The sequence below is a fragment of the Podarcis pityusensis genome (genome assembly GCF_964106645.2).
Source record: "Podarcis pityusensis genome assembly, chromosome: 5".
Lineage (NCBI taxonomy): Eukaryota > Metazoa > Chordata > Lepidosauria > Squamata > Lacertidae > Podarcis > Podarcis pityusensis.
The window spans coordinates 68,586,700-68,612,177 of record NC_138032.1 but is presented as its reverse complement, the minus strand read 5'-3'; the positions used below and the strand labels follow the sequence as shown (position 1 = coordinate 68,612,177).

At 39.6% G+C, this 25,478-nt stretch overlaps 1 protein-coding gene across 1 annotated transcript; it reads left to right on the top strand.

The window, feature by feature from the left end:
* The first annotated feature begins 813 nt into the window (after nucleotides 1-813).
* On the top strand, nucleotides 814-23,015 carry IPMK (inositol polyphosphate multikinase). The gene is made up of 6 exons (XM_081004742.1): nucleotides 814-1,039; nucleotides 7,744-7,829; nucleotides 10,605-10,701; nucleotides 11,496-11,668; nucleotides 14,744-14,825; nucleotides 16,214-23,015. The coding sequence occupies exons 1-6, from the start codon at nucleotides 829-831 to the stop codon at nucleotides 16,831-16,833; spliced, it is 1,269 nt and encodes a 422-aa protein (XP_080860868.1). The 5' UTR covers nucleotides 814-828; the 3' UTR covers nucleotides 16,834-23,015.
* Nucleotides 23,016-25,478: the final 2,463 nt, after the last annotated feature.

Below are 25,478 nucleotides of genomic sequence, written 5' to 3'. Positions count from 1 at the left end.
TAGATCCCGGTTGAGAGCTTTATCTCTCCATTGTTCCCATAGGAACCAACTCCCAGGGGCCAAGGTCCCTTTGCCCCCAATAAAATATTGGAGAGGGCCGGGCACCCCCAAAGTTGATGGGCATTGCCATTCAGGTGCTGTGTGTGCACTGCATCAGATGTGGGGCAGAGCTTACCTGTGCCAATATTTTATTCAATATTCAATCGACTACCAATTCAATTCAATATCCAATTATTCAATACCAATATTTTATCCAAGTTGGCACCCCTGATTGCTCCTGATGTAGTAGATCTTCCCTGGCGGAGAAGGGGGCACCATTCTCAGGTGCCAAAAGGTCTTGGGTCGGCCCTGGACCTCTGAGCTTAGAGGGAAAGTCTACCACCGCACAGAAGGGCGCGGCTGTCAGGTAGCGCTGGGCCCTTGATAACAGCAGCGCTGCCTCTTCCTCGCGTTCCGAATAGCCGCGTAGGGAAAACCATTCAGAAGCCGCCCCCCACCCAAGCCAGGGACGAGCGGCTTCAGTCGCCCCTACTGCGCAGGCTCGCTGCGAGCCGCGCAGGCCCAGTAACGCCGAGGTGCTGCCTATCTCTCTCTCTCTCCTCAGTGCCGCTTAGTCAGTCGACCCGAGCGGTTGAGGTGGCCGAGGGAAGCCTCCGCTCCGCTCGCCTGAGGGAGTGGAAGCACTGCGGGCGGGGGCGCACGCCATGGAGCCGCGGGCCTGGCCTGGGCTGCGAACGGCGGGCGGCGGCAGTGGAGGCAACGGCGGAGGAGGCCCTTGAAGGCGGGGAGGAGGAGGACGTGGCGGCGGCGGCGGGAGCCTCCGAGGAAATGGCCACCGAGCCCCCGCGCTGTGCGGCGAGCAGGGAGCCCGAGCGGCTTCTTCGGGGCGCCAAGGCAGACGTGCCTCCGGGCTCCGCGTCGTCGGCGGCGGCGGAGGGAGAAGAGGAAGGAGGAGGAGGGAGGAGCGCCCGGCTGCTCAACGGCTGCGTGCCGCTGTCTCACCAGGTGGCTGGGCACATGTACGGCAAGGATAAGGGCGGTAAGTGGCAGGCCCGGGGTGGGTGGGTGGGTGGGGGTCCTTAGGGGAGGCAGGAAGCCGGGACCCCCCCCCCGCATCCCTTCTTCAGGGAGTGGGAAGTGGGGCGGGAGGGAAGTGGGGCTGCTCAGGTACCCCCCAACCCAAGTCCCTTGGGTCTGCGCTCAGGAATTAGGGTGGGTTTGGATCTGGATACAAAGCAACCAAAGTCCGGTTTTTTCTGCTTTGGGTGTTATTCCCCTCAACGTTTCCAAGTGTGTGTGTATATGCACGTTTATGCACGCGCGTGCGTGGTTTTGGTGTGTGGGATCCAGTGCCCTAATGTTAAATAATAATACCAGGGCGAGTTTTGTTTTTACTTACGACATCGGTGTGTCCTTAATGTTGTGGGTGATACGCTGGGGTTGCTTACGTCTCTTTCTGACAGCCCTCTCTCTGAGCCGTGTAATATTCAAGACGTCCCTTGCACGCGTGGGGTTGCTTAATTTTGTCGTCGCCCCCCCCCCGCCCCAATCCGGCGAGAGACCGCTTTGAGGTCTTCTAGTGACTTTTTATTTTATGGCTGAGTGGTCTTCCCAGGCTCTCCTAATCCAGCCCCTTAACCCATCTGAGAAAGACTACTGGCTGTGGCTCTATGCAACAATAGTATTAATTAAAAATAGGCATGTTAATTGTAAGCCATCTTGAGCAATATGTGTAGGAAGGACAGGGTGTGTTACTGTATATGACAGCTGAAAATGATGCTCTGAAATGGATTTTCAAAAGTAGAATTTGCAGGTTTTTGAAATCCACGCAGAACTTCAGCTTGCTTTTTTCCTTACAAAATAACACAGTGGAATTCTACTGTCTGTTTGTATACACCTTGGTGGTTTACAGTAAAAAAATTTTTTTCTTTATTGTACTAATGGAGCAATAATGAAATGACACATTCTCCTGCCTAATAAGCTGTTTAAAGCACTTTCTTTTATGGTGTCTTTGTTGTGTTTGCTGCCGCACATTTTTCTGTGTTAATTTGGTTTTCTAATAATATGACCTCCCTGCTCGTTGATACCTAAGCATGTAGTCTTAATCTGAGGTGTTTTGTAGGTTTAATGTTTATGAATAGGAAGTTTTGAAGCTGGGGAAATGACCTGATTCTCTCGTCACCACCCCACCCGAAGAAAAAAGGAAATTGGATTGGTAGGTTTGGAAAATAATGCCTGCGATTCTGCTCCAGAAATCCCAAAAGCAGTTACTTTAATTGCGAAATCTTGTTTTGGATTTCTACAGGAAACAAATTGCATGAAGAATAAACACACTGATGTACTCCTGTTTTGAGTAAACAGAGGATTTGGCATTCATTAGGGAGAAATTTCATCACTGCAGAAAATGTGTTTATCCTTGTATTCACATTGTGTTTTGTGGCAAATGGACATGAATACAATGAGGAACTTAAAGAAATTGTGCCATTTAAAGTGATTTATATGGCAACTAGAGGGGCTTTACATGTGCATATATAAGATGCCGTTACAAGGGACAGATTCTGGTTGTTCTATTTTTCTTTCCTAGCTAGGTTCTTCTATTTTTATTTTTCCCCCCCCTAAATAAAATGATTTTTTTAAAAAATGATATTTATTGAGATTTCAAAAACAATAAATTACATATAGAAATGATTTGAATAAATAACCTGGGTGCTGTTGCTGAGAAGGCCCTCTAGCAAGTTGTAGATCACTTGATTGATGTATGCCCCCTTTTCTTCAGTAAACGCACTAGATGGTTTCTCTTAACTCATTCACACTTGTAGAGTACTCGTACTAAGTTCAAAAAGTGGTGAAAATCAACATTTCTTGTATTTGCACCCTATTCTTTCTTCCAGGAAGCTCATAGCAATGTGTTTTAGCACCAAAACAATGTCATGATTCAGGTTAAACTGATAGAGGGTGATTTGCCCAAGGCTGTGCAATAAATTTCGAAGCTGAGCAGGAATTTGAAACTGGGTCTTACACATGTTCAAGCTCAACATGTAAATATTCATCCCCATCATATTCTTGCATATGCATCTTTATATTTTTATAAGATGCAATTATTCATTTTTATAACATTGTTTACCCATGAAATGCAGATAGTTACAAAAGCATAGGTTCAAATGGAACAACTGAAAGCAAGGATTTCACAAGAAAACTGGTTTGCACCTGAAAGGAGAGGGTTTTTAAGTGAGAACATAGATTGTTTAGCTGTAATTTTCATGATTAACCTTCCTCACTGACTTCTGCTTAAGCCAACATCCTTCTAAGGTCATAATGTGTGTCTCTTCTCTGGGGGGGGGGGAACCATGATTGAGAGCTATCCCTGTTGCAGTCAACTTCAGGAATAACAAATTTGCATGGATTATAAGAAGTTAAGTTCAGGGCTCTGGCATGTACGTGGTAGTGGATACAGAATTTAGCTTCCAGATTTTTTTAAAAAAGTGTTTGTAGCCCTTGTTGACTACAAATATAGGTATGAAAATGCATGGTTAGTGCCTTCTGGAATCTTAGAACCTAAAGTGCTGACTGAATGATATTTAAAACAAGAAAATAAGCAACTTTCGTACACTTGCATAACTCACACAGATCACAAGATATTTTTGCGTGTGTGATGCAGATCTGGGGTTACCTTGGTGCAGATTTTCAGGGTTTATTTTTTAAGTGCAGAGTGCTTACAGCCCTCTGTATGTTAGTGTAACTGTATTTTATTCCATCCCATGTATTTTTCTGTTCTCCCAACTCCTCCTCGCTGCTGAAATTTAGATTATAAGCTCCTTGATTTTATATTGTTACTGTGGAGTGTCATGTATATTAAGAGTTCTGTGAATGAAAGATACTTTTTAAACACTTCACATATTCATAAGGTGAGACCTGCTATATCATTCTATATTATATTTATACTTATTTCATAGGTTTTCTTGGGATATAAGAATATCAATGGCTTTTTGTTGTGCTGGCTATATTTCCTCCAGTATCAGAGCTAGTATGTATGCTTCTGAATGCCAGCTGGGTATAATAATAGGATTGAATCAGAGAATCCTAAAATTGTAGAGTTGGAAGATAGTGCTACTGTAGTTATGTCCTGCTCATGGGCTTCCCATAGGCATCTAGTAGCCACTGTGGAAAGCATAATACTGAACTGGAGTCCTTTGATCAGATCCAGCAGGGCTTTATGTATGGTTTCCATACATAAAATCACAGAATCACAAATACAAAAAAGTAAACACGACAGCCTATATATTCCACTATTAAACTGTTGAAACAGTGGAGCACATTAAAATACCCCTTTAAGTTTCCCAATTAAAAATTTGTTGTAGTAAAACTTTGCTTTCGAAAAATAAACAAACTTGGGCTGCAGTAGTCTTTCATGAGCAAATAATTATGAAGTATTGGGGTCATCACTGAGAAGATCTTACTTCTCTTATCACTGTCCCAGCTTCTTACCTTAAATTGCCTTTCCCTAGTTGCTAGCACACACAGAATTTCAAAAAGTGGAGAGACTCCTATGAGAGTTGCTCTCTCCACTACACTAGAAAAAGGCTGTTCTGACATGTGCTCTGATTACTTAAAATTCTTAATAAAGGGAATTTATAATAGAGGTGGGTAATAAAGGGGTAAACACTCATATTTTGCTTGTCTGACAAAGTGGTTTTGATTGTGGCTTCACTCAGGGTTGCATAATGTGACCGTGATAACAACAAAGATTTATTGCTGAAAATAACATTATGTGCAATTTTACCTAGAAGCTAAAGTTTTACTTTTACTTTTACTAATAATAAAGTCCAAAGGCTGATTTTTATAGCTATAACCATTACTAAATAGAAGCCTTGGTTATTTTTCAACTAGTGGAGATAACATTTATTGTAGTTACCATTAATGGTAATACTGCAGCCTAGAATGAGTCTCAATTTTAATTTGTGATGTTGTGATTGTATTAATATTGCCTGTCTTGAATGTCTTGAATAACATCATTAGAAAGGAAAAAAACGACATGACATTGAAGTTTCATTTGGATCCAAACTACTTATTCCAGTAGTTGCAAATGAATGTTTAAGGATTAAATTTTAAGTTACCACTGCTGTGAAGAAACTTAAGTGAGATGAAACTGTTCAGAACTAACACTGTTTTGGTGATTGAAAAATAGCATAGAAGTTAGCTGCAAAAGAACAAAACTCTTGCTTCACATTTGTCCTGGTTCTTGTGTAGCTAGGCTATGGCTCAGCATTACGTGTGAACCCTTCCCAGCAGCTTATCTATTGTTTCCTTATTGCCAGTCATCCATGATTTGAAGCTATGGCTTGTTGCTTGTCTTCGTTTTTGCTATGGCTTGGCATTACATGTGTGCTCAGCACTTTCCTTAGCCATAGTTTGCTTGGCTACTCCACTCCAGATGCTCACAAATGCATGAGGCTAGAGCAGATGGGAAACAGACCAAACTTTGGAGAAACAAACCATAGTTTGACAAATCTGTGGGATAACACTGGGCAACAATTTTTTACTTTTTGAATGTTGTCTAGATTTCTACAACTGATTTAGGGTATTTTTGCACTGCTGAATCAGGAAATGGCATCCGTTTCTCTCCATCAGGCCAGGTTTTCTGTAAACTGAATGGTGGGCATTGACAAAGGTAAGTACACGTAAATTGCATGTTGCTTTACCATTTTTCAAACTTCAGGGCTTGAACTTCTGTTTCTTGGAACTCCTGGAATGCTCAGCAGCACGGAGGTCTCTCTTCAGAGTCCAACAGTAGTCAGCCATCATGACTGCGTCCCAGCGACCCTGATACCTGGTTTACATCTCTTTCATGCCCTAATGGAATCTCTCCCCCTGCTCGTCACTCATTGAACCCAGGTTCTCAGGAAACCGGTCCATATGTGAAAATAGGTAGTGCATCTTGACGCTCATGTTGCAGCCCAGGTTTCTGAAAGCAGTCAGCATGTTGTTGACAAGTTCTGCGTAGTTTCTGGCCTTATTGTTGCCAAGAAAGTTCTTCACTACCAGAACAAATGCCTTCCACGCTTCCAGTTCCACTTTGTTCATTGAGTTTCCGAACTCTGGATCTCTGATGAGCTGACGGATCTGAGGACCGTCAAAGATGCCAGCTTTCAACTTCTCCATGGTCAATCCTGGAAAAACCTGGCACAAGTAAATGAAGCAGTCACCATCCTTGTCCAGAGCCTTGGTGAACTGCTTGATTAAGCCGAGCTTGATGTGCAGCGGTGGAAAGAGTATTCTGTCTCTGTCCACGAGAGGGTCGTTGATGACGTTCCTTTCTTTGCAAAGCACCAATTCCTCCTGCACAGGCCAGTCCTTCTTCGTGTAATGCTGAGCACGGTCCCTACTATCCCACATGCACAGAAAACATGGGTACTTGGTGAAGCCAGACTGTTGTCCCAACAAAAAGTTCACCATCTTCAGGTCAACACAAATAAACCACTTATGCTGATCATAACCAATTTTCTCCAGCACATACTTCACCGCTTCATAGTTCTCCTTCAGTGTACTCGAGTGAGCCAGGGGTATAGAGGCAAACTGGTTGCCGTTGTGTAGCAGAACACATTTCAGTGATCGCTTGCTGCTGTCAATGAACAGTCTCCAATCTTTGGGTTCATACTGTGGCACTCCAAGCTTGAGCAGAAGCTGTGAAATATCTGCACAGTACACCAAGTCCTTCTCTTCCGAGAAAAAACGGAGGTACTCTTGATGCCTGTTGCGCAAGAAGCTGATGCGAGCACTGTCAGAGAGGAGGTTTTTTTCCTTCAATCTGGATGCCACCAGTTCGGCAGAGTCCTTTGACAAGCTGAGGTCGCGAACTAGATCATTCAACTCCTTTTGGGAAAATGGATGTGGAGCATCATCTTCAAGAACCACTTCTTCTTCATGTCCTTCAACACTGGAGGCATCTTCGTCACTAATGTCAGGAAGTTCTCCGAAGATAGGCACTGGAATTTCATCACAATGAGCTACAGGACGACGTGCTGATTGAAGATCAGGATACTTCGTGGGGCGGCTGCCCCATTAACTTAGTTTTGATCCCCCAACTTTATGCTTTGCTGGACCAATTTATGGAAGATTTCGAGGTTTTATGACTTCAAACTGATCCCTTTTCAACATAATCACCCAGAACTATCGGACATGAATACTTCTTGTCATTAAAATAATCATTTCCAATCAAAACAATTATTTGACAAGGCATTTTACCTCCACCAACTTCTTCTAAAATGCTCCACACAAGCGTACATGTGAACAAAAACGTAAAAAAAGACATGTGGCCATAGCTCAAAAACTTGACCTGATTGAGCAAAACCAATGTGATTTTTGGATTCAGCACATCAGATTCATTCTAAATCAGCTGAAAAAACGCAGACAACAAATTTGTTGTTGACCAGTGTAATTTATGGTTAACTACTGATTTGTTAAACAAATCATGGCTTAGCATTACATGCAAACCAGGCCAATGTGTGAAAGATTTGCCTGGTCTTCAGGAGAAGTACCAGACTCTAAAGGTAAGGTGTATTTTCTCTGTTTTATTGATTTCATTTAAAGAAAGCTGCTTCCTAACACGAACTCTTACTTTTCCCCCTAACAAGAACTTTTGGGTTTTTTTGAACATTTAGTATATATACTAGATTATGTTACCATAGTTGGACTCAAAAGCATGCTGAAGTTAAGATGTGAACAAATGCATTTGTTGTTTCCCAGGCATCCTGCAGCATCCTGATGGCACAGTCCTCAAACAATTGCAGCCAGCACCTCGAGGGCCCAGAGAACTAGAATTCTATAACAAGGTAATTGTTTTCTAATTTATCCTCTAACTGAAGTTATGCTTTTTTTTTGGTTGAATTGAAGCACCCCTCTGTTTAATTATCACTGGGAACCTGTGTAAATAACCTTACTGTCCCAACTTAGCACATACTCTAAATGGCAAACTCAATATGGTAGTCTTGATCAGTACCAGAGACTGATTATAGATATGGGAGGAAGATGACATACTGTGGAGCTTTTGACATCAGTGGGTCTTAAGTATGACTAGTGTTTGATGTCTTCCACTGTCAGTAATGTTGGTGTGCATCCCTTTATTGACAGTCTCAGAGGTCATCTTGTGTACACAGCAGGCACACTGGTAGTTTCATCATGTGCCTATCTGGTTGCTGGGCATCTATCCATAACTTTCTCCTTGTTTTTCTATACAGTCAAAGCTTGGGTTGCGAGCATGATCCATGCGGGAGGCACGTTCGCAACCCGCAGCGCCGCATCTTCGCACGCACGTGACGCAATTCGGTGCTTATGCGCAAAGTATGATTTAGTGTTTCTGCGCATGCGCGAGCGCCAAAACCCGGAAGTAACCCATTCCGGTACTTCCGGGTTCGGCGCAGTCTGTAACCCGAAAACACACAACCTGCAGCATTCACAACCCGAGGTATAACTGTATTCCATAAATGAGCTTCATGCTAGGGGGCTATTTAGGCATGGAGACTCTGGAGGAACGAAGACTGGTTTATGCATTGAAGAGGGAGTGGTACATTGCACCAAATAAAGTGTGATATTGGAGTAAAAGCCAGTTTGGTTAAGGGGGTGCTAGAATGCTCCTGCTACCCTGTTTCCTTGAAATCACTGTACAGGAACCCGGGGCTATGTAGCTAGTTACTGGATCTCATGGCATAGATGGCACATCTTTGAAGTTAAATTTTGGTTGTCAGTAGAACAAACTAATATTGCAAATAAATGTTGAAACCATTCTTGGGGAATGAAATTACAACATATGTTTGGTTGAGTCAGAGTGGATTATGTACTTTCTACCAGAGTTGCCTAAAGTAACATTAGTGTGCACGTGGAGAGAAAATGTAAATAGTTCATTAATATATGAGCTCTTGGAACAGTTTGTGCTGAAACATTTGGTTGCAAATGATTCCATTCCCTATTTAAGCCAAAGACAGTGTGATCCTCATTTAGGAAATGTCTCCTATAACAAAGTATTTTTTTCTGCTAATCAGACCTTATAACTTCTTCAGCATAAGTAATTTGATTATTTTACTATTCCTATAGCTGGATGCCTATATTGACTTGGTTTTTAGGGGGTGGGGGATTTGGAAAAGGAATAAATTCACCAGAGTTTGTAGTGTGTTAACAATAATAACTTAGAGTCCTAAAATTAACCTGTTAGCAAGCTTCAGCTTTTTCCTGACCTACATAGGAGACAGGCAAGGCAGCCTGTGATCTGTCACCTGGTTTCTCTTGGTGACAGAAAATCCAATAGTTCAGGCAGACAAGAGTTTGAAGGCATTTTTTCCTTTATAAGTATATATAATGGACAACAGTAATTTGTAAATCCAGCAACTCAGTTGTATGGTCTTGTTCATTTCCTTTTTAAGTGTAACTAGAATAACAGGACTGACTGTCATTCTGTCTCTGAAAAGTATTTGCTCAGCATTTTGCCTCTGCAGTTATTGCCAACTAAGGGTCAAAATTTAATAATGAATAAAAAAATTTAAAATTGCATTGGTGTCACATTACGAATTAGTTGTTGAGTTGCATGTTTTAATATTCCTTCTGTTTGTCATTGATGGTGTGGCTTTGCTGCAATTGAATGACAAGTCATGAACAAAATAAATAATTGCATCCTCTAACAAAAATCAGGTATCTTATGGCAGTAGAAACAATGTACTTTAATTGTTTTACAAATTCAGTCAATGATAAAGCTGCTAATGTTACAGTATACAAGTTTTGCAGTCCACTCTACTTCCCCTTCCCCTCCTCCTCCTCCTCCCCTACTTAGAAGCGTAAACCCACAGTTGGTAGGCTATGTTAAGAGTTCCTGTATTTACTGGATGCTTTCTAGGGTTATACCAATCCAATATAATCTTTTAAAGGCCATTTAGTTTAGGAATTTGGGGTGAGGTGGGAGAATGCAGTTGATTAATTCATCACTGAAAGGTTATCCTCCTCATACTTGATTTTGCCATAACTGAAGATGAAAGGGAGGCCAGACCTGTCTCCCTGTGCCCCATCCTGCCACTAGTACACCTAAGAATGTTTTAATTAGATTGACTCATGCTGCACAGGATCCCTAAGCACACATTTGTGTGCTTTAGTGCTGTCAAACTCTGAATTTCAATTTGGGGTGGGGTTTTTTTGATAGCAAATACTTTTTTTAAAAAAATAAAAGACTTAACAGTAGTCAAATGTTCTGGCACAAACACAGCATTTATTCTGAGAGACACTTTGTTTCCTTTCTAAATGGATATTTCTCATTGAGTGTGAGGTTTTAAACATACAGAGAGTAAGATTCAACTAACAAGTCCTGTTAGTGGAAGCCCTGGGCAAGGTCTTTAGGTTGTGTACCCCTGAAACTGGTTGGGTGGTGGTGGTTGGAAGAAGCACTGGGACAGTGTGCAGGGGTACGAGAAGGAATTGTTCCATCTGGCAAGCCGAAATGCTTGTGCTGAAGATTACCTTAGCATGATGTTGAATTTCCCCCATAAGTTCTAAATATCCAAATGTAGTCTGCCACAAGAGGGAATTGAGTGGTTTGTTGCAGTTCAAACATATTTCTTTTATTTCAGGTGTATGCTGCTGACTGTGAAGACTCTGTGTTTCTAGAACTCCAAAAATATTTGCCAAAATATTATGGAACCTGGTCATCACCTACTGCACCCAATGGTAATGCTGTTAGACAGTGCAATAAGCACTAACTTTTTTGGCAACTGCTTGGGAGATGGTTCTGAAAATGCCAGAAACTAAGTACCCGAGCACAGCGTGATAAATCACTATCATGTGGAACATCATGAAACAATGTATTGCTATGCTTTGTAGATGGAAAAATGTCATGTAAATAAGGGCTGTTTTCTGCAAACTCAATTGATTCTTCAGTAAGATCCAGTTTAACATATTTAGGTCTATTGCAGAATTTGTATGTCAAAATACACCTTCTACTGCTCACAGCAACAGGGGTACCACTAGTAGGGTAAAGTAGTCTTGCAGGAAGATAATAAGATGACCACTGCCAAGAATTAACGTTGGCAATTTAAAGCATGCTAAAGGGCTTATTATTATCTTTTAACATTTTATACTTTCTCAGAATGTTAGTTACAATTTGCTTCATTGAAAGGATGGTTACTGTAATTACTTACGTTCTTACACAGGAGGCTGAAGCTGACCTGGACAGCAGATTTCATAATAAAAATAATTTATAAAACACTACTATTATATTAACTTACACAACACTGTCTGATAGTGAGAAGGAATATAAAAATAGACACAATGAAATAAAATCACAGACTAAAAGGAATCATTGTTGGGAATTAGATGGTTAATATAATGTTTGTTGTAATATACCACCACCAGGAAGACGCCATCTTTGAGCCACTCCTGTGCTTGTGTACTTTCCACTGACCTCTAATGATTGGGTTGGTTAGATTATGACATTGATCTGGTTTATTCTGAATTGTTAACAGATTTGTACCTGAAACTGGAAGATGTGACACACAGATTTAAAAAGCCATGTATAATGGATGTAAAAATAGGCCAGAAAAGCTATGATCCATATGCTTCCGCTGAGAAGATTAAGCAACAAGTCAGCAAGTACCCATTAATGGAAGAAATTGGGTTCTTGGTGCTAGGCATGAGGGTAAGATGCAGTTCTTCATTGGATTTTAAATCTTTTTATGCTCTTGACAACATGGGGGCAACTAAAATTATGTTTAGATGATATTTTCAACAAAACAACACCACCACAAACTGGCTTATAAGTATAAAACCAAATTTACTAGAATAATAGCTAGAATAGAGATAGACTTATAACCATTCAAACAACAAACATACTAAGGTGCCATGTGCAAGACAAAGCCTGGAGATACTGTAAACATGGAGTGGATAAATGTACAACTCTATCTTAACAAGTTACATGTACAGTAAATGTTATATAGACTGGATAAATGAACCGTTCAACTAGTAGCATAAGTCCAATCATGGAATGGCAACACCGTGCCACCACAACGGCAAGGGTAACATCCAGTGCCAGATAACGAATGAGACTGGCATGCTAACTAGTTATGCGACCCCGAGTTCCTTTTGCCTACTTGCGTTATTCTCACCAGGGTGGTGGCTTTGATTTTCCTTCCCGTGATTGATCCATGTACACGGCTTTGTGTTTCCAACTCAAGACCCATTGAAGAACATCTCATCCAGTTCAATCTTTGAAAAACAGCTTTGAAAAACTTTTTCATATTCTCCAGTGTGCTACCCTTGCCGTTGTGGCGGCACGGGGTTGCCGTTCCGTGATTGGACTTACGCTACTTTTTGAACGGTTCATTTATCCAGTCTGTATAACGTTTACTGTACATGTAACTTGTTAAGATAGAGTTGTACATTTATCCACTCCATGTTTACAGTATCTCCAGGCTTTTTCTTGCACATGGCACCTTAGCATGTTTGCTGTTTGAATGGTTATAAGTCTTTCTCTATTCTAGCTATTATTCTAGTAAATTTGGTTTTATACTTATAAGCCAGTTTGTGGTGTTGTTGTTTTGTTGTATTATTATCACTGTCACCACATTTGATACTTTGTGTATATAGATGATATTTTCCCCACGGAAAGATATTAGGAGTCAGCATGCTTTGGGTTTGAATGTTTTCTGTCATGCCGTATTCCCTGCTTCCCTTATTGCAGGGAGATGTAGGTGACTGAACTGAGACAATCTGCATTAACTTCTCATTAATAATAATAATGAGAAAAGAAGTGGGTAGGGTTGGCGATCCAAAGGAAGACCTATTCTTGATTTCTCTTTTGAGAACAATAATCTGAACAGCATCTTCAAGATTTTCTTTTTTCTTTTTATAAAGAAGATTGTACTTTGTCTAGATGTGGACTTTGATAATATATTTCTTTTTATCTCCCTGGTTTTCTCATACAGCTCTATCCTTCCTCCTTTATCATATTATATTCTCAGTAGTTCCGCCTCTTGCACCCCATACTTACGTTCCATTTCCTTGTTCTACTCAATAACACCAGCAAATAGCTAGATTTGTTAACTTCATATTCATAACTTCATACGGGCTGCATTCAGCAATTTAAGCTGTGCACAGCAGTCCTCCAGAGAGCTAACATGTTGTGTTGGTAGCTTGGCAATCCCTTCAGGCCTTTGGTGCAGCATGGTGATAAACTGCAACAGTCTTGCATAGCATTGTGTTAGTGAAGCATTAATTGACTTTTAATGTAAAAGATTTGGCTTTTAACTGTATAAACTGAATTCTGATGCTGAAGCGCATTCAAAACCTTAAAAATTAGCCTTCAGGCAATAGATTATAATTTTAATTTCCCTAGCCAAGTAGAAGAAAAGAAACAACATGTTTTCTGTTTGGTCCCCATAGAGACCTCAATGAGGCTCTAGTTATTAACATATTTTATCAGTATATTACTGAAGGTGGATGATGTTGTTTGGCACTTGAATTGGACAGGCATTTTTGGTCTGTGTTCATAGATGTTTAGGGAGCTATTAATGTTCTGTACTGTATGTGATGTTCAAGTTCTTTAGTATTATTTTGCTGTCCATTTGCTTTCTTATAGTGCCAAACACATGTTCATTAACATTTGGTGGGAGAAGTGTATTATTCCTTTATCATAATCTTGCTGACTTCAGTCAATTGGATTCCAACCATTCCCAGACTGCCTGTTAAAGCAGCCCTATATTTGTGCTTAACTTTCAGATCTGGTGTAGCAGAGTAAATGTCCTATGTACATTCTGGATTGGCATAAAATATGTCAGCAAAAAATCTGTTCCTTTAATATAATGAAAATGGGCAGATTTGGATAGAGACATAGATTGCAAAAATATATATATGCTGTATTTCCTATTTCTGTATGCATCTCTCTGAGATTTTAATTGGAACACCATGGCCTGAAGCCTGTATAATAATAATAATAATAATAATAATAATAATAATATTTATTATTATTTATACCCTGCCCATTTGGCTGGGTTTCTGGTGGACCTTGCTGGATGCACTGTCAACTGCTTCTGTTTGTGTAGTTACTGAGAATGAAAAATAAGTATCAGTTCATTTGCTGTCCCATGTAACGGATATAATTTAAATGTTGGTTTTGTGATCTTATTCTAGATAATATTTTTTTTGTTTCTAAATGTGCTGCTGTTAGTGGTTATATGCACACATATTTTTATATTCATTTGATTTCTATTTTTATGCAGCATGTTTATTGTTTTCCAGGCAGACTTGTTTTGCAATGATGTTTGGTCATAAACTTATATGTCTGAGTTTAGATCCCCTGTAGAATACTAAGCTATCCTCTGTCACTGGCTGATATCCGAAGACTACATAGGCCAGTTGATTCTGGGGCATCGGACTAGACATTCTGAACACCCATAACTTTATTTGCACTGGTTTCTTGTTATTGGACTGTAAAGTATAGAGAGGTATATAACATAACATCTCACTGATGTATTATTCCATTGAAAAAGCTATATCTGAATATACAAAGTTTATGATGTTTTCAATGTGAACTTGCTGAGTTTGGATTGCTAGATAGATCCAGCTCATGAAATAGTTTCAGAGATGTGTGGATAAAGCATTTTGAAAAAAAGCCTTCTTTCGTATGCTGAAGAGTACATTGGAACTAGTCCTAGGACAAAGACATTTTTTCAGAAATCAGATGGCAAAATTACATTATTATTTTGTGTGTTTTAAGGTTTATCGCGCCCATTCTGACAGCTATGAGACGCAAAACCAGCACTATGGAAGAGGCTTAACGAAAGAGACAGTAAAAGATGGTAATGTTTGGAGTTAGACCAGGTTGTAGTACTACTATTTTAGGCCTTTATTACGAGACTGTGTGCTTATAAACTACGTGTAGCTTGTCTCATAGTGAAGAAAATTGAGGACAATATTATAAAACCCTCTAGCATGCAGGATTGCCAGGGAAGGGAAGGAAGTGGGATCATTCTGACTTGGGGTTAAAGGTGGGAGAGCTCGGATGGGGGAGATATGTGTATCTCTGACTTAGCTTCGGATGAGGGAGTTAAGGCAGCATAGCCTGCCTATGCCAAGAACCTCCTAACTCACATGGAGATGCACTGGATCCTAACCTGCTCATCCTAACTTGAGATCCTGCTATAGGATTGCTCCCCATGAATATTTTATAGTGCAGTCCCAGCTCTTTAGTTATAAGTTCTGAGCACTGATAGTATGTTTTGAGGGTTTAAAGTGATTCCTATAAACTCTCACAATAATCCTGGAAACTAGGTCAGTTGTACAGTGCAATCACAACTCACTTAATGGTTCTGTTTCAGAAGCAGCACACACATGCAGAATTGTGCATAGTCAAAAACTGCCTGCTGGAAGGGGGGTGGGGATCTCATGGAGGAGCTCCCTGCATCCCCACTGCCAGGGGAAGAGGAAATCTTGCCTTGGCAGCAAGACGAGTGGGGAAGCAGTAGAAACAGATGGAGAAGGAAGAAACCTGGTTCCTTCAGCTGCAGAAGGGAGGAGAAAGGCAGACAGGGAAAGAGGCAGGCAGAAGCTGCAATACTGTTCCAGCCTTTTGCTTCTGCCTGTATGTCTCTGGGTTGGCCTCTCTCTTCCCTTCTGCAGCTGGGATTTTTTTCATCCTCACTTCCCTGCTCACCATGCAGCTGAGAGAGGTGGGTTTCTTCTTCCTCTGTCTGCCTCTCACCTCCCTTCTGTCTTAGTCTCCCCCCACTCGTCTGCTGTAACTGTTACCCAGAAGGCAACTGCTGCCTGAGCTGAGTGTGTATAATTGAATTTGCGCAATTAAAATGTCTGGAAGATGTGATCATGCTATAGTATTCCCATAGTTCATTGGGTGGATAAAACTGAAAGATGAGGGCTTGCTTAAGTGCATGTAAGAAGTGAGACTTGAACCAGAGAACACGAGAATAAATCGGACACACTTGCTCTGAAACCTTTAACATTGCAATTAATATTTTGATGATGGGAAATCTGAATTGGGGCACTTGTCTGAATTTTTGGGGGCATATTATCAGCTGACTGTGAATAGCAACTTAAACCTGAATTCTGTTATATGAATAGCTGAGAATTTGTTGTCAATTTTGCTTTTTGGAAGCTAGGCACCATTGCTATACTGCAGTTTGAACTTTCCAGTCAGTGGCTATTAATTTTACTGGTTTCTTTCTTGCAGGTGTGGCTCAGTTTTTCCATAATGGATTCTGCCTGAGAAAAGATGCTGTAGCTGCCAGTATTCAAAAGATTAAAGAAATACTGCAGTGGTTTGAGAAGCAGAAGCAGCTTAACTTTTATGCAAGTTCTTTACTATTTGTCTATGATGGCTTGTATCCGATGACAACTACATGGTTAAATGATGGCAGTCTGGTCGAGAAGGGAAGAGTGTCCAAGGGTCAAGTGCCAAGTGGTGGTACATTGGAATATAATAATAACATTCGTGTCATCAGTTCTACAGAGAATGGCAAGGTAGAGACCTCTGTAGGCAAAGGCTTCTCTAAAATGTATGCACTTCACAAAAGGCACCAGAGTCAAATTTCCCTTAAAGTTGAAACTGTGGAACAAGACAACATATGGAAGAGCAGTGCTTGCCTTTCACAAGAACATCTGAATGGAAATGTTATACCTCAGCTGGAAAAAGTTTTCTGCCACATGCCTACTACGCTGCCAGAAAGCATGGAGGTTGAAGTCAGGATGATAGATTTTGCGCATGTGTTCCCCAGCAACACACACGATGAGGGCTATATTCATGGTCTGAAGAATTTAATTACCGTCCTTCAAAATATTTTAGATACTTAAACTTTTTGCTATGATTTCTACTGGGGGCCAATTATAATGAAAAGCAACAACATTTCTGCACTTGTGATTCTGTTATATGTTGGTTTGTATTGTTCTACATTTTACTTGTCTTTGTACTTTTGGTAGGATGATCAAGTATTTTATAATCTTACTCAGGAAAATTATTCTGTAGTTTCTTACAGTTTAGTAAGAGAGAAGCTAATGCGATTTAACTGGTAATCGTTGGAACTTGCATTTAACTTGTGAAGCTTAGCTAAAATTGGGGGATGATTTGTGTCAGATAAAATGGTAGAGCTTTCTCATACCCTTAAATATTTTTAGCTTAATCAGAGTCCGTCCATGCAGCCAGAACACTGAGCCATATCTCTAAATAACGGGTTATTAGGAGAATATTAGAATATTATCCTTAGGTGTTTACTACATCTTTAGAACTGGAGCATTTCTGAGGGATAAATACTTAGAAATCTATATTCTAAATGAACCAGCATTTTAGTGTGAGGTGATCATTCTGCTTCGTTCTTAAAACTGGGTAGGTATGTTCCTCTTTTCATGGCTAAACTTAAAAGTATACTCGAACAGTGTAATTTATTATGCGTGCTATTGAAAAGTTTTTCAAAACTTATGAAATAGGAGTTGTTTGCCATGTAAAGATGTTAAATGCTGTTTTGAAACATTTGTGTCAGATTTTGTGCCCTATTTTGTTTATAAGCTTTATATTTAGATATTCAACTAGGAGTTGCTTTGGACATTGCAGAAAAACAGCAAAATAATATATCCTAGTGAGTCTACAATGCCTAAAGTCAGTTATAAAAATAAGGTAGTACTATGGCCATTCATTGTGTGGGCAGTTTTGTAAAATTGCACAACCAGTGGTTAAGATAGTTTTAAGAGGTTGCAGTTGGAGAGAGTATTTAAAGAGCTCTCCAGTCTCTTAAGTTGCATCCTCTTGAAATCCTCTCATCCAAGGAATGTATGAACACTAGAAATAAGTCCATGTTGAAAAATGGCCATTATAAGCCAGGGTCTTCAAAATTATTAAATTGCCTATGGTGAGAATAAAGACTGCTTTATCAGACATAATACTACACATTGATAAATACAAGCAGATGGAAGCCAGAGACTCAAGTAGAGGATGTTTAAAGCTTACACCCACATTTTGGAACAAACCACAGTTTCTGTTAATTCCAAATACAGGATTTTCAATTTTTTTTTTTAAAGCTGAGTTAGTTCAGTCGAACCAAAATTGCACTGCGGCTTAATGTTGTAGTTTCAATAAGCCACAGTTTACCTGTATTACAGTATAATGGGAAACTGCATTTTGGAACAAACCATAAACAGTAGCTATAAATGCTTTCTTGTGCTCGAACAGGAGGGGAGAATTTGTTAGTCCGAGGCTTGTGTCTGCTTTCTCTCTTAGCGTTACATTTGAAATGGGCCTTATCGTGCAAACGTTGGGCTGATACAAGAGGGCTTCCTTCTGGCAGCATGTGCATCTCCATAAACATAAAAAAGGCAGCAAGGAGAGTATGGACCTCATTCAACTAATGTGTCCTGGTAGTGGAAGCCTGTGCAAGTACTTTTGTTAGCTCCTTTGGCTCTATAGTGTTAGGAGACCCCCCAAAGCAGTAGGAGGTAGAGTGTGGATGTCTTGTCTGGCAAGCTTAAGTACTTGTGCTAATCAATGATTGGCATAGCTCTACAATGAATTTCTCCCTGGGTGACATAGCATGACACCCCACAGCAATTCTCATGGGCATGTTTCAGAATCTGTCTAGCGTGGAAATGGTTGCAGTCAAATCCAGTGATACAAGATGGAAAATTGTACAAATCAGAAAATTTTCTGGAAACTCTTTCAGTGCTTTATTTTTTTCCATGGAAATTTTTTCCTTTTTGTAAGTTTATTAATAACTAGATGCCAGCTGCAAATACAGTTTAAGGCAAGCTTAGCAGTTTTGGCATTTTTAGCTTTGTTTTTGAAACACAGGTAAATTAGATCACTTTTTATAAGCCATCAGAAAAAATTCTAGCACAAATTATGCTGTGTAAATTAAGTTTACTTAATTTGCATAGGAAAAAATATCCTCTACCACCTCCTGAAATTCACATCGCTGGAAAATGCTTTTTAACCAAATGTCCATTTTCTAGTTGTGCCGTTAAGGAGAACACTTTGCTTGACTTCAAAACTACCAAGAACCAGAGGCTGCTGTCACTGAGCAGGCCCCACTTGGAAGCACCTTACAGCAATGCTGTAAGGGAATTATGCAAACAGACACTCACTCCTGCATTTGATCACCCTCCCCTGAACTTTTTAGAAGGAAAGCTACAATTTTAGGATTAATTTCAATGTTCTGCTAATACTGTTTCATTGTATGGTGTTTTGTAGGCTAATTGGACATAAAAATTTATCAGAGTTTTGTGTTTTCACTTTCTAAGGTTCACTAGAATACTGATTTTAATTGGAAACAACATGTGGTAAATATACATGGATTTTTGTTTTCTATCAAAACAAATGCCACATTGATAAACAGTTTTCACATAGGTTATAAAGTGAGCCTTAATTAATAAAAGCCTATGTCAAAGGTGATACTACCATCTTTAAGAGTGATTAGGAGAATTCAGTGTTCTGTGAAGTAATTTAAAGCATATTCTGGAAAAAGTTACACTATTCTGTCCTATTGAGCTACCTTTGTAACAATTAGCTTATTCTATAGCAGCTTATGTTATCTGTGTCTGTTTTCTGTTCAACAAAGAATCTTTACACTCACACACACACATATGGGTATGTCTAATGTAGGCAAGTATTTATTCTTTCTTGTCCTGTACCATTTCACATCTGTAGGGCAGTAATCTGTGTGCTCTGTAATATTAGTATCATAATTGTTCATTGCTGTGCTGCTTACACTATTTAATGTAACTAGAACATTGTAGGATCACCTTACAGAAAGCACTCCTATTTAATTTTCAGTTTTTATAGTTGCAATTGTAACAGAATTATACTTATTTTTATTCAGTTGGAAGTTAATACTACTTTAAATTAAAAACTGGGTACAGCTAAAGGTAACCCATTCAAATGTAGACTGCAGAAATGGTGAATTCAGAACTTATGTGACTTTCACGGGAGGACAGAAAAGAGAATAAAAACTCAGAATGGGATAGTATTCTTATGTTAGTATACTCTCACCATTGTTTATGGACTAATTTCCTCGTTTCCATTTCTTGTTCATAGGAAGCCTTGTAGAGTGATGCTTTAATAGCATAAGCTTGGGTACGTAATTGTGAAAGTTTTTATTTCATAGATTTCCTGATTCTGTAGCTTATTGTGTATGTTGGAACTTGGATGTACACAGGAATGCCTGGTACACGCAGGGCCTTCCCTATTCGCCTAATGAAGGAGGCAAGTTGATTTTATGTGCAAAAAACAGATACGCCCACCTCTAATTGAAGTGGATATGAAAACCTGTGTATTATGAGAACTTTGTGTATATATCAGAGCACCTACAGGGCTTGAAATTGGAGCCCTTGTGTAGCGTAAGGAGTATTTAAATGTGTCTCTTTGGAAGGAAGAATGACTGATGTAAACACTAACGAAGATGACTCCACAGCTACAGCCTCTGTAAATGACATTGATTTAGAAAAATTGGCTCTTGTCACAAGGACACTTCTTAGTATCGCTTCTGATGTGTTTGTGAAAATACTCCTTTTAAATGTATTTTGTGGGAAATTATGTACAATCTTACCTGATAAGAATTTAAATTATATAATTTTTTAATAGCAAAACATTTTCATTCTTGGTATTTTTGGATATTAGTGGTTCCTGGTGCATATATTCAAATGAAATTTAAAATAATGGTATTATGAAATGTTAAAATATTTTAACTAACTAGTTTTACAGAACTATGAAATTGTGTATAATTGTGTTTTCACATGGAGGCTGTATTTTCAAACTGAAATTATTTTTGTTCTATTGTACAGGAGAACTATTTTTGCGTATCCCATACATTACATACCATTCCATTTGAGATGCTTAAATTTTAGGAAGAGACTATTTTCACTTAAATTGTGGATTGAATGAACAATTTGGCAGGTTACAAGTAGGTCCTATGCATGCTTACCTGGAAATAAGTCCCTCTGCGTTTTGTGGCATTTCTTAATAAGCGTGTATAGCACCGTGGCCATAGTTTGCCATAGCAGAACTGAATAAGGGTCACTTAGGAATGTGACTGGTTGTCACTAAGGGTGCAAAATAATGCACGGATTTTGAGGGAAACATACTTCAGTATTAAATACTAATCTAGAGAGAGAGAAGAGGGCACAACCACTATAGACCATGAGCCGAAACCCTTCTAAATTCCTTTATATTATGGCCCTTTTAAAGGACTGCAACAGATACAAAACACTCCTTTTGACCTGTCCATATTTTAATTTTTTTTTTATATAGTTTACACTATTTGCAATAACCGTCCCTGCTGAGTGCCTTCTGCTTCAGGTTTGGTACCTTTTAAATGACCTCACGTAGCATCTATTGTGATGTAATGGAATGCTTTAAGGGAGAGTTGAATGACTGTATTGATTATGTCCCACTAATGTTGGAGAGTATGGTTTCAATAGTTAGCTTCTTTTGATCCAAAACAAATTCATTCGGTAAACTGCCACGCTTTGTGCTTAGTTCCACAATAATAGTAAATTGTGAGCCATGCTTAAAAACCTATGAGTGAATCACATAATGAATTACTTAAGCCCCCCTCCCCCCGTTATGTTGTCTGGCTCGCATGTTACCAAATAAGAAGCCAGAAAGGTTGAGGAGGCATCTATAGCAACAGGACTTGGGAACGGGGCATTCTGAAGGGGTGGGAACTGTGGCTTTGGCTCACCCACCCCATATCCCTTCTCAAGTGGCCCTACCTCAAAACTTTGCTTTCTGTGGACATACTGCCTTTACTCAACAATGACAAAACCCCGGAGGCTTAATACACAATCATATACATCCATGTGCCTTGCTGGTACTCAAAAGAAGCATTGGATTTCAATTCCTGAAAAGTGGCGACCTCATCTGTGTGGTTGTGAACCAGTCCTTAGGGTGCTTGAATCTGGCCATATGTGAATCTTTTTGAAGAGAGCCTTCTGTAGCATATTGTGTGGAAAGGAATTTGAATAAGAGTTTAGGTTGGAGATGCTGAAGAAGGCAGCAGTAAATAATTTATTCACTCAATGTGTAGCTTTTTGCAGATCGTATCCATCCAAAAGCCTTACATTCAGTTTTGTTTTGCCTGTTTTCTATGTACTGTTCATGCTGGTAAACCATTGAATTGGAGCATAGAGTGATGAACTCATTCAGCTGTGAAATATTATTACATTATATATCCAGGAGCTAAATACTGCACATTTGTAATTGTTAATTGTGGTTTTGTTAGCTGAAGTTAATGCACACTTTAAAAAATAAAAACATTCATACTATGAATATTTCTACTAATCTTCCCTAGGTAGCAATTCTGAGTAGTTTTGTATGTAGGTATAGAAAATTAATTTTTGTTTGCCATTTAGAGAAGTGACGCCTGTACATTTAGAGTTTGTTGGAGATTAATCTTTATGTGAAATCCAGCAACAGGAAAGAGAAAGCAACAGTGGTTTTGGGAACAAACGAACATTTACACACATTGTCTAAATCATTGTCTAAATATGCTTTTGAAACATGTATAAATGTTGGCACTGGAAAAAAAAATCTGAACTGGCTGAACTGACTTTGAACTAAAATGTCCAAATATGATTAATATTGCACATCTGCATATGAATGATACCAGAGTGCACATAAGCACTTTAATATTCTGAGAACTGTACTGGAAAATATATGGAAGCATGTGAAATTGCACCTGGAGCTGGATTAACTGGTGGGGGTGGGAGGGGGGATTTTACAGTTTAAATGTACATGAATGAATGAATGTAATCTGGCCTCAATTTCTCTAGCTCAAAAAGTTGAAATTGTGTTGTGCGGTGTCCTTTTTTGGTGTTTGACTGTAACTGATATTTTGGGAGGATTGTTGTTGGACTGCAGAGGTATGTGTTTTATAGTTTAAAAAAATCTATTATGCTGTATACCAATTCTTTTGTAATTTATGTGATATTTAGGTGATTCTAATAGCTGTATATTAGGCTGACTATTAAATTGTCTTTTAAGTTACCTTGAATGCATTGTCCTTGACTTCTTAAGCAATGTATTGCTTCAATTGTGAGAAAACATTCTCCCACTTTTGTAGTTTCTGTTGCCAGGTGAGTTCTTCCCCTCTTAGCTGTTTAGTTCCTCCAAGATACTGATGAAGGTGTGTACTATCAAGCCCCTCATACTTTTGTTACTAAGTTACAAGTATTAACGCACTTCACACTTATTAATGTACATCACACTTAGGCAGTATTGTTAAGCAAAAAAAGCCTTTGTCCTGAGGAGCTTACTGTCTAAAACTGTGTGTTAGAGACAGAGGTATGTAGAAGTAGATTGGTTCTCTGTTCCAGCATTAGCAAAGATCTGACTGATGGGCACTAGAAACAGGAGGAGATTTTCTGTAGTGATACTATAGTTGTGGAATTCTTTCTCCAGGGAAGTCTGGCAAGCCCCTCTGAGGGCACTTGAATTTTTATTATCATTATGTAAGGGAATTTACGATTGACATTATTATGTTTCTACTGCGTGCTTGCTGTGTTTCGCTGGCTTTTAATCTTGGTGTGTATTTGTATTCGTAGTGCTTTGTTTGATTTTTAACACTGTCTTTTCTTCTAATGTTTCCTTTGAGCTGTTTTAATTAGTTCTGAAAAGCAGCCTGTATATAAATGCATAAATAAGAGTAACAGGAAGAATATGTTCAAAGGCAACTAGATGTGCTTGGGTTTCACCTTTGTAGGAAGAGAGAGCCAAAGGTGGTATCCAGTAGCGATTTCCTATTATGGAAGAAATGTGTCTGCAAGACTGGGAAGGAGGGAATTCATCCTCCTCCTTGAAGTGCCCAGCACCCCCTAAAATCTTCTCTGGAAGGGCTCCCAACTCTGGAGCAGATATACAGGGGTGAAGGGGACTGCACTGTGGAGGGGGAATTGCCAAAAAACACCTGCTTCTCAGTTTTACTGACAGATTCCTTTTGTCAGTGAACGGTCACCCTTAAGGAAGTAAGCCGTATGCCTGGTAAAGAATTATGAGAGGTGATTTTTGAGGCAGTTTTGGTTTTCATTTATTACATATACATCCCTTTCTTTTATATAACTTGAAGCCAGTGGACAAAGGGTTCCCAGGAAGCCAGTGTGGTGTAGTGATTAAGAGCGGTAGACTCGTAATCTGGTGAACCGGGTTTGATTCCCTGTTCCTCCACATGCAGCTGCTGGGTGATCTTGGGCTAGTCACACTTCTTTGAAGTCTCTCAGCCCCACTCACCTCACAGAGTGTTTGTTGTGGGGGAGGAAGGGAAAGGAGAATGTTAGCCGCTTTGAGACTCCTTAAAGGGAGTGAAAGGCGGGATATCAAATCCAAACTCCTCCTCTTCTCCCAAGCACTGACCAGACCCACTTAACTTTAGCAAGGTGGCTGTGTCATTTGCCTTCAGATAGTAATCCTACCCTACTTGTGAATGGAAGAGTTAAGTTGCTACAACAGAAAGGCAGGGAAGAGGGGGCCATAGTAGTCGAGGTGGAAAATGACAAGAACAAAAGAAGTAGTGCTTGTCAAGGAGCTGAAGGAGGACTAGATTTCTGGAATATTGTACAGGGAGAAGCAGTTTAAGATTACGTTTTTACTAAGTTAGGAGTAGCAGCTGAAAAGTGTGGCAAATGGAAAATTGCATATTCCTGTGCAATGTGTGTGTGCTTCTAACAGCACATTTTGCTGTTTTCCTCGTGTTTTTTCTTACCAGAGCAGCATGGAGGCAGAACAGATCTACACGTTTATTGTAAGAAACCTGTTCCTATTTTACCCTCTTAAAATTTGAATGATTTTTTTGACGAAACTTTAAGATATTTTCCCATTGACCTTCAGTAACAATATATCTATATCTATCTATCTATCATCTATCTATCTATCTATCTATATCTATCTATCTATCTATCTATCTATCTATCTATCTATCTATCTATCATCTCTATCCCAGGGGGATTTACACAAAAGGGAAATAAAAAACAAAGATGTAAATAAAACAGACCCCAATCTTGAACTACCTAGAGGTATGCCTCAACATCTGACTGTGACGAACGCTTGGCCAAGGGGTTTTGGGAAACTTGAGTCCAGCTTGCTCAACATCTCTATTAAATCAGTGAGCCTGGTCAAGGACTAGTTGACTGCTTTACCAGAGTGTAGAAGCAAATACTTTGGTTTCCTCTACACACACACACACACCAGCTCAAGTGCAACCTGTTCAGACAAGTTAGAAATCTAAGAATTGTTGGAAAGTCCCCTGCTGTTTCCCTTACTACAGCTCTTCTGATTCTTAGTGGAAGTTTGATTTCTATACATTTCAGATGCAGTAGCCCGCAGGACAGCACAGCATGCACTATTTCAGAGGGAATGAATGTTTAAACCTCTAAATTTTTTGCCAGTGGGAAATACAGGAGCTGTGGAGTGCCACTAATGTATCTTAATTGCCATAACTTTGGATCTCAATGGGAAAAAAAAC

Bases quoted from the DNA above. Each gene is read 5' to 3' on its own strand.
- IPMK (XM_081004742.1), top strand. From the start codon at position 829: ATGGCCACCGAGCCCCCGCGCTGTGCGGCGAGCAGGGAGCCCGAGCGG. The intron at 1,040-7,743 runs GTAAGTGGCAGG...GTTGTTTCCCAG, and splicing joins GTACGGCAAGGATAAGGGCG to GCATCCTGCAGCATCCTGAT. The intron at 14,826-16,213 runs GTAATGTTTGGA...TCTTTCTTGCAG, and splicing joins GAAAGAGACAGTAAAAGATG to GTGTGGCTCAGTTTTTCCAT.